The sequence below is a fragment of the Sinocyclocheilus grahami genome, unplaced genomic scaffold, assembly GCF_001515645.1.
Source record: "Sinocyclocheilus grahami isolate Dianchi unplaced genomic scaffold, SAMN03320097.WGS_v1.1 scaffold622.1, whole genome shotgun sequence".
NCBI lineage: Eukaryota > Metazoa > Chordata > Actinopteri > Cypriniformes > Cyprinidae > Sinocyclocheilus > Sinocyclocheilus grahami.
In genome coordinates this window covers 69,722-78,920 of record NW_015505801.1, presented here as the reverse complement: position 1 = coordinate 78,920, position 9,199 = coordinate 69,722, and the positions used below count along the sequence as shown (strand labels likewise).

The following is a 9,199-nucleotide window of genomic DNA, read 5'->3' as shown; positions in this document are numbered from 1 at the left end:
TATATATATATATATATATATATATATATATATATATATATATATATATATATATATATACATACACATTTATAAATTCAATATTTTATTTCATTTGCATTTAGTTTGTTAGTTTAGTTTCCATTTCAGATATATTTATTAAATTTTTAGCTATTTAAGCCTGGTTATATCACATAAATATTTCTCCCTGGAAATAGAAGTTAATGTAATTGAATATTACCCTCTACTGGTGCAGGATCACATTACAGCTCATTATTGCTCCTGACATCCATTAATACCACACCAAGAGCTATACAACCCTATTTAGACAACCCATAGTGTCTCTCTGTCACATTTTCTCATTTGCTTTTACGCGCTATCTCTTCCTTACTAGAATGGAAGCACAAATAGGGGGGCTGTATATGAAGAAGATACCTGTGGTATCAGAGGCAGCATTTACTGGTTCTGCAATGATCTTTTGATTATTGTCTATAAAACATTTGGGGTCAGTAAAATTTTATTTTTATTTTAAAGAATTTAATGCTTTTATTCAGCAAGGATGCATTAAATTGATCAAAAGTGACAGTAAATACATTTAGTGTTACAAACGATTTCGATTTCAAATAAATGCTGTTCTTTTGAACTTTCTATTCATCAAACCTTCCACAGAATATTTATCAGCACAACTGTTTTCAACATTGATAATAAATAAGAAATGTTTCTTGAGCACCAAATCAGCAAATTAGAATGTTTTCTGCAGGATCTTGTGACACTGAAGACTGGAGTAATGATGCTGAAAATTCAGCTTTGGCCATCAAAGGAATAAATTACATTTTAAATATTTAAATAGAAAACAGTTATTTTAAATTGTAATGAATTCAATTGTAATGCTTTATGTCACTATCAAATATTAGCCCGTTTCTATGTGAAGCGCTACCTCTCATATAACATCTCCTTACTTGTTTTGGTGTCTTACTGTATTGCAAGTAGACTGAGATATTAGTTTAGTCATAACTACACTGCTCTATCAGCATCAATAAAAAATTATATTGTTTGGATTATTCACACGCTCAAATAATGATACGCCTGCGTCCTCACTGTAGTTCGCTAAATCCCTGTAACACACACAGACACGCTGATTTGGACACGGTATGAGCCCACAGAGAAAAGTCACAGTTACTTTGGCATATTGAGAGGATTTTAAAGGTGAAGTGTGTAATTTTTTGATGCTAAAATACCTTCTTTTATCGCAACAGTAGGTAGACGTCCTCAGGAAGTGTGAACACTGTGACACTATCAAAACATTTCTCTGTTCATTTGAGTACCAGACCAGCACGACACAGCAACATTGGCTCAACCAATAGCAGGACGTTGGGGCGGGGCTAGCGGTTTGGTTAACCAGTGGAAAACAGGGAGATTGTTTAGGAAATCTGTTTGAACACAATCATTGGCCCTGTCCCAAATCCCACCATGCTTGTAGTATTCCACCCAGAAATTGACTTCAATCCTGATTGTGTTAAATGATAGCAGCTGTTTTTGGACATTGATTTTTCTGTTTGAGTCGTAAGACACTCCAGGTCAGGTGTGTCGCAGCACTGGTGGTTTGGCCACATGGTTTTCTTTCCCATTTGATCAAGTCTGGTTCGTTTCACTTGACATGTTGACTGAGCTTTGCTACATTCGGGACGCTTTCCAGTGCATTCCTCTGTGCTCCTCAGTTCTTTTGATAGTGTGCCAAATTGCAAAACCCTTCAATCTGCTCAATTAAACGACTCTTTCTGCTTTGCTTTTGATGTGAAATTTCAAAACGTTGTATATGTGGTCCGTTTTGTAATGTAATCTCTCTCTCTCTCCCTCTCTCAGACCGACTGCGTTTGTCTGGCGGAGGAAAGATGGAGAGCTCCCCCCGATGGCAAAGGTGGATGATGCGTTCCTGCACTTCGAATCCCTCAACAAGTCGGATAATGGCATTTATGAGTGCCAGGCTGATAACGGGATTGGAATGGGGGACGTAACACACACTCTTCTGGTACAAGGTAATTAACGAGAGACAAACGAGGAAGAGAGCAGAATAGAGACAAAAGGTGTTTTCGTCATTGTTTATTTCTTCTGCTGATTTATGTTTACTTTCACGTCTCCTTTTTCTGAATTTTACTTTCCTTTCTTTTTGTTTCTCTTTTTGCATGACATGTTCTTTATTTCCTCTTCCATTTTCCCTCCCATCCATCATCCATCTCTCCATCCATCATTTTCCTTCATCTTCCAAGACCAGGAAGATTCAGACCTCTTTATTCTCACCTCTACTCTCCCTTCATTCTCTGCTTTTTCCACATTTTCTCCTGAAACTTCAGTTTCACCATCTTCTGAAGACGAAACTCTTCTTCCACTCTCATCTTCATCATCTTCCACTACCTTCCCCACATCCACTCTTACCTTTTCCTCGACTCTCCCTCCTTTCACTTCTGCTCCTTCCACTCTCCCTCCTTCTCCTGAAGTTCTCACCACCTCTCTTTCCAACGCTCTCTTCCCTGATCTCACTCTTCTGCCCTCCTCTGTTCCTGCCCACACCCCTCCCTCACCCCCCTCCTCCTCCCCTGCCACTCCATCATCTGTTCCTCGGCTGAATGGAGTGCACACCTTTACAGGTAATTCATTATACACATACACAAACCTAACAGTGGTTTAACATGCCACTGATCACAGTTACAGGTTGATGTGTGTGTGGGATAGGGATGGGCATGATTACCCGAGTGCTCTGAGAAGAGACTGCAATGATCAACCATGACAACACAATAATTGTCAGGGTTCTGTCACTTCGGTCTAGTGTTATTCATGATTTTGTGACAGAGCCCTGACACTCCTGTCATGTTTTTGTGTGAGTGCGCTCGAGCTGTGCGCTCTCGTCTACGTGCCCTGTTTCCTTGTTTCATGTTGGAGTGTGGTGTTCGGATCCCGGCACTCACATCTTGTTGAGTTTCGGTTTCGTGTCGGGGTCCGGACACTCGTGCTCCATGTTTTGTCTTGTGGGAGCGTGCGGTCTCGAGTTCACTCGGGCTGTACGCTCTTCTGTCCACGTGGATTGTGTTGTTTTGTGTAGCACATGGTTTGTGTTCGGCCGCGTGCTTTACTGTTGTCTTGTGTTGTTGCACGCAGCTCGTGTTTTTCATTGGCTGCGTGCTTTCATGTTGTCATGTCTTGTGTGAACACACGGCTTATGAGTATTCTCATTAGCTGCGTGTTCGTGTCTTGTTTTGTTAAAGCACATGGCTTCTGATTGTTTTGCTGGCTATGTGCTTGTGTTTTTGTTTTATGTGAGCACATGGCTTTTGTCTTTGTTTCCTGTGTGCCATGTGCTCTCATGTCAATTGTCTTGATCCCACCCATCTTGTTACTTGATTATTGGTTAATTTGCCCCACCTGTGTTTCCTTCATTACCCTCCTCATTTGCTCCCTATTTATTCTCCTTGTGTTTGCAGTCCTGTGCCAGTTCGTTGTTGTATGTATCCTGGATGTGTCCTGTCCTGTCCTGTCCTGTCCTGTCCTGTCCTGTCCTTTCCTGTCCTGCCTAGCCAAGCCAAGCCTTGTTGCCAGCTGTGTTTTTCCCTCCACGGGGTAGTTTTTGTTGCTTGTTTTGTTTTATTTTATTATTAATAAAAGCCCATCTCCTGCACCATTGAGTCCTCGCTCCATCCTTCACCCCCACCCCTGAAAATAATTGCCTTGAGTTTTAAACTTCAAAAAATTTCACACTGAACAAAATCCAGTAACAACCATGCACAGATCAGATAAAAAAGGGGTTATTTTGTAATTTATTTATTCTTGCATTATGTATTTAATATAATAATATTTAAGATAATAAAACTATTGTTAATATAAAAAAAACTACCATTCAAACGTTTGGGGTCAGTACTTAAAAAAAGAAGAAGAAGAAAAAAAAAGAAACTAATACTTTTATTCAGTGAGTACGCATTAAATTGACAGTGACAGTAAAGACTTTTACATTGTCTACTGATCGAAACAATCCTAAAAAATTTATCACAGTTTCCAGAAAAATATTAAGCAGCTGTTTTCAACCTTGATAATAATAAGAAATGTTTCTTAAGCACCAAATCAGCATGTTTGAAAATTCAGCTTTGCATCACAGGAATAAATTATATTAATATAATATTCCTAATATCATTAATGTTTTCTATTTTAATATATTAAAATAGAAAACAGTTATTTAAAACTTTAATACTATTTCAAAATATTACTGTTTTTCCTGTATTTTTTATCAAATAAATGCAGCCTTGGTGAGCATAATAGACTTCTTTCAGAAACCTAAAAAAAAATTCCCGACTCCAAACTTTTAAATGGAAGTGCATATTGTTTTGGCAATACCTTCTTTTTTTGTTAACATAGTATATTACATGGTCATGACCTAATGACATACATTTTGAGTGTGTCCAGTTAAAGGGATGGTTCACAGAAAAATTAAAATGTCATTATTTACTCATCTTGATCTAAACCTGTATGATGTATTTCTTTCATGGAACAGAAAAGGTGAATGTTCAGGTGAATATAATAAATGTGAATGAGAACTGCGGCTGTCAAGCTCCATTAATAACAAAAACACCATGAAATTAACAGAGAAGTATATCTGTCTTCTGAAGCCATATGATTAATTATTTTAATCATTATTCATTGATAATACAATGTAGCTTTTCTTCATGAGAGATAACTGTTCGAGTTACAGAATGAATCAATCATTCTTCATTTGATGTAGTTAAAAAAAAAATTCTAAATGATTTGTTCATGAATTGGACTGATTTGATTCTCAAGCTCCGTTCTTTAACTCCACACAGTCCTCATTCACATAGAGAATATTCTTCAAAAATGTATTATTGTTCCACAGAAGAAAGTCATACAGGTTTGGAACGACATGAGGGTAAGTAAATGATGACAGAATTTCCATTATTATAACTGTTTCTTCTATGAACCTGGAAATGCATCTTCCCCCTTTATCAATCTGGTCATTTGCAAAGCCTGACTGATAAGGACTGCCGATTTCTGTCACTTTACACGCTGCAAGTTCGATTCTGTCCCCTCCTCGCAGGTCTTTTTCCACATTGAACTCATTTAAACCGTACATTTGCATCATCAACATGAGTGCATCACGCAGAGACCCTCCCCAGGGGGGGACTTCAATCTCTATTCAAAAATGTGCAACAATGTGAGATCCCAATGGGGGACCAGAGCCTGTTCTATTTGTATGGAAGTCAAAGGAGGGCATGCCTGAATAAACTATTTTTGTAATGAATCAAACTGTTTATCACATAATAAATCGATTGCCTTGGTGGTAATCTTCAACGTTTTGTTGTAACAGTTTGGAGAGAGCTATATTTGGAGATTGCCATGAAAAATTAGCAATTTATAAAAGAAGGTTTTTATATCCAGCATTACATATTAATTTCGCCAACATAAAATTCATATAAAGACACCATATCAGGGTCATTATGTGATTAACTTGAAAGACAAATATGACTAGGGTGATCATACAGGCCATTTTTACGGGACACACCCTTGCCAGGATTTCTATATTTACATTTACATTTAGTCATTTTGCCGACGCTTTTATCCAAAGCGACTTACAATTGGGGAATATATTAAGCGATTCTTCTTAAAGAGGCAAACAGACACAGGAAGTGCTTGAAATGCCAAGTTTTAGGCATTGGGTCATGACGCACGACGCGCCATGATTGGTCGATTATGTACAATACCTGCATGTTCTTTCTTTCTTTATTTATATAGCACTATATAAATACAACTAAGTTGCCCAAAGTGCTTTACAAGGTACACATAGAAAATAACACATGAAGTAAATAGCGTTAAAAAAAAAATAATAATAATACAGTCCTAAAGCAACACCCATTTTAAAATGCCATAGAGAATAAATGCATTTTTAATTGCATCTAAAAATAGCCAGAGTCTGTGCCGTTCTGATAGCTAGTGGCAGCGTATTCCACAGATTTGGACCGCTCACCACAAACGCACGATCACCATTGAGCCTAGATCTAGTTCTGAGCACTGTTAAGAGTGCCAGATCACTGGATCTAAGTGATCTAGAGGGAACATCTTACGAGGAGATCTGCAAGATAAGGTGGAGTGCGGTTATTAATAGACTTAAATACCATGACCAGGATTTTGAACTCAATTCTGTATTTTACAGGTAGCCAATTCAACGAAGGCAAGGCAAGGCAAGGCAAGTTTATTTATATAGCACATTTCATACACAATGGTAATTCAAAGTGCTTTACATAAAATAAAAGAAAAAGAATAATCACAACAATAAAACAAGGAATTTAAAAACTTTGAAAATTATAAAAAAAAATTGATTTAAAATGAATTTAAAACGGTTAAGAATAGAAAACGATTATACATAAAATATAGTGCAATCAGTTCGGACATCGCACAGTGCTCATTCAATAAATGCACAGCTAAACAGATGAGTTTTGAGTCTGCATTTAAATGTGACTAATGTTTTAGCACATCTGATCTCTTCTGGAAGCTGATTCCAACTGCGGGTGGCATAATAACTAAAAGCACATTCCCCTTGTTTTGTGTGAACCCTTGGTATTTCTAACTGACTCGATCCTAATGATCTGAGTGGTCTGTTAGGTTTATATTCAGTGAGCATATCTGCTATATATTTAGGTCCTAGGCCATTGAGTGATTTATAAACGAGTAAAAGTACTTAAATCAATCCTAAATATAACTGGAAGCCAGTGTAAGGACCTGAGGACTGGTGTAATATGCTCAGATTTTCTGGTTCTAGTCAGAATTCTGGCAGCAGCGTTCTGGATGAGCTGCAGCTGTCTAATGGTCTTCTTGGGAAGGCCGGTGAGGAGACCATTACAATAGTCCACCCTGCTGCTGATAAAGGCATGAACAAGTTTCTCCAAGTCTTGACTGGAAACAAAACCTCTAATTCTTGCAATGTTTTTGAGATGATAGTATGCTGATTTAGTTACAGCTTTGACATGACTACTGAAACTAAGGTCTGTCTCCAGAATCACACCAAGATTCCTGACTTGATTTTTAGTTGTTAGACCCCTAGAGTCAAGGTATGCATTCACCTTGAGAACTTCATCTTTGTTTCCAAATGCAATGACTTCGGTTTTTTCTTTGTTTAACTGAAGAAAGTTCTCGCACATCCAACTGTTAATTTCATCAATGCATTGGCAGAGGGAGTCAATGGGGCTGTAGTCATTTGGAGATAAGGCTAGGTAAATCTGGGTATCATCTGCATAGCTGTGATAGGCGATTTGGTTCTTTCTCATTATTTGACTTAGTGGGAGCATATACAGGCTAAACAAGAGCGGTGCAAGAATTGAGCCTTGTGGGACTCCGCATGTCATGGACGTCCACTTAGACTTATGCTCTCCTATACTCACATAATAACCTCTCCCTTCTAAGTATGACCTGAACCATTTAATTACCATGCCAGAAAGCCCAACCAAGTTTTCCAGTCTCTCTAGTAGTATGTTATGATCGACAGTATCAAACGCAGCACTGAGATCTAGTAGTACCAGCACTGATATTTTGCCAGATTCAGAATTTAAGCGAATATCATTTATTATCTTAATGAGTGCTGTCTCTGTGCTGTGATGCGGTCGAAAACCAGATTGAAAATTGTCCAGGTATCCATTTGAGTTTAAGTATTTGTTCAGCTGATTAAAGACTACCTTTTCAATAATCTTTCCTATAAAAGGAAGATTTGATATTGGTCTATAGTTGCTCAATATGGTGTTATCAAGATTTCTCTTTTTCAGAAGGGGTTTAACAACTGCAGTTTTCAGGGAGTTTGGAAAAGTCCCAGAAAGAAGTGAGGCGTTCACCACTTCTAAGAGATCTGCTTCCAAACAGTTAAGCACCCTTTTGAAAAAATATGTGGGAAGTGTGTCAAGATAGCATGTTGACGATTTAAGGTGCTGTACTATTTCTTCCAAAATTTTGCTATCAATTTCTTCAAAAGCAGACATAGTATCTTCTTTTTGATATTGTGGTCGAATATGTCTAACCTCTGCATAACTTGGGGATGTGCTAATCGCCTTCCTGATATTATTGATCTTCTCAGAAAAGAAGGAAGCAAACTCATTGCATTTGCTGTCGGAGAGCATTTCACTGGCAATCTGATTTGGGGGGTTTGTCAGTCTCTCAACAGTAGCAAAAAGAGTGCGAGTGTTGTTTAAGTTACTGTTTATAAGGTTTGAGAAGAATGACTGTCTAGCTTTGCCTAGTTCCACATTGAAAGTACGAAGGCTGTCTTTATATATGCTATAGTGTATTTCAAGTTTCGTCTTCCGCCACATCCGCTCAGCTTTTCTGCATTGTCTTTTCATACTCTGAACTGCTGTTGATTTTCTCCAAGCTGATTTCTGTCTGCCAGTCTTCCTGCTGACTTTCAAAGGAGCAATGTCATCAATAACATTCTTAACTTTTGAGTTAAAGGAATCAAGGAGAAGATCAACAGAGTCTGCAGAAATGCTTGGTGTTAAAGATATAGCCTCCATAAATAGCACACTAGTGTTTTCGTTAATGCATCTCTTTCTGACTGAGACCGATCTAGATTCAGTGGTAACAGAGATCAATATATCAAAGAAAATACAGAAGTGATCAGATAGTGCTACGTCCTTAATAACAATGGATGAAATGTTTAGACCTCTACTGATGAGTAAATCTAGAGTATGTCCCCGATTGTGTGTGGGTTCATGCACATGCTGAATCAGGTCAAAAGTATTTAAAACAGTTATAATTTATTTTGTAGTTTTGTTTTCTGCATTATCTATGTGAATATTAAAATCCCCTGCAATAGCAAAACAGTCAAACTCTGAGGAAATCATTGATAGCATTTATGTGAACTCTTCAACAAAGGCTGGAGAGTATTTTGGAGGCCTGTAAATAATGATAAACAGAATGCGTGGAGCACCTTTCAACACAATCCCTAGATATTCAAAAGACAAGTACTGACCAAATGACACTTGCTTGCATTGATAGACATCTTTAAATAGAGCAGCTACACCTCCACCTCTCCTAACAGTCCTGCAAACACTCATGAAAGTGAAGTTAGGAGGGGCTGTTTCATTGAGGACCGTTGCACTGCAGCTGTCTTCTAGCCATGTTTCATTTAGAAACATAAAATCCAGGTTGTTTGTGGTTAAGTCATTGATTAGAAATGATT

General features: G+C 37.8%; 1 protein-coding gene across 5 annotated transcripts in view; it reads left to right on the top strand.

The window, feature by feature from the left end:
- Nucleotides 1–9,199, top strand: part of cadm3 (cell adhesion molecule 3) — a 78,279-nt gene that overhangs the window by 54,722 nt on the left and 14,358 nt on the right. For 3 of the 5 annotated variants that reach the window (XM_016241441.1, XM_016241440.1, XM_016241442.1), the window contains 2 exons: nucleotides 1,843–2,015; nucleotides 2,247–2,624. In XM_016241441.1, coding sequence (XP_016096927.1) covers nucleotides 1,843–2,015; nucleotides 2,247–2,624 — 551 coding nt within the window. The remainder of the gene's footprint in view (nucleotides 1–1,842; nucleotides 2,016–2,246; nucleotides 2,625–9,199) is intronic. The other 2 variants (XM_016241444.1, XM_016241443.1) reach the window with 1 other exon arrangement.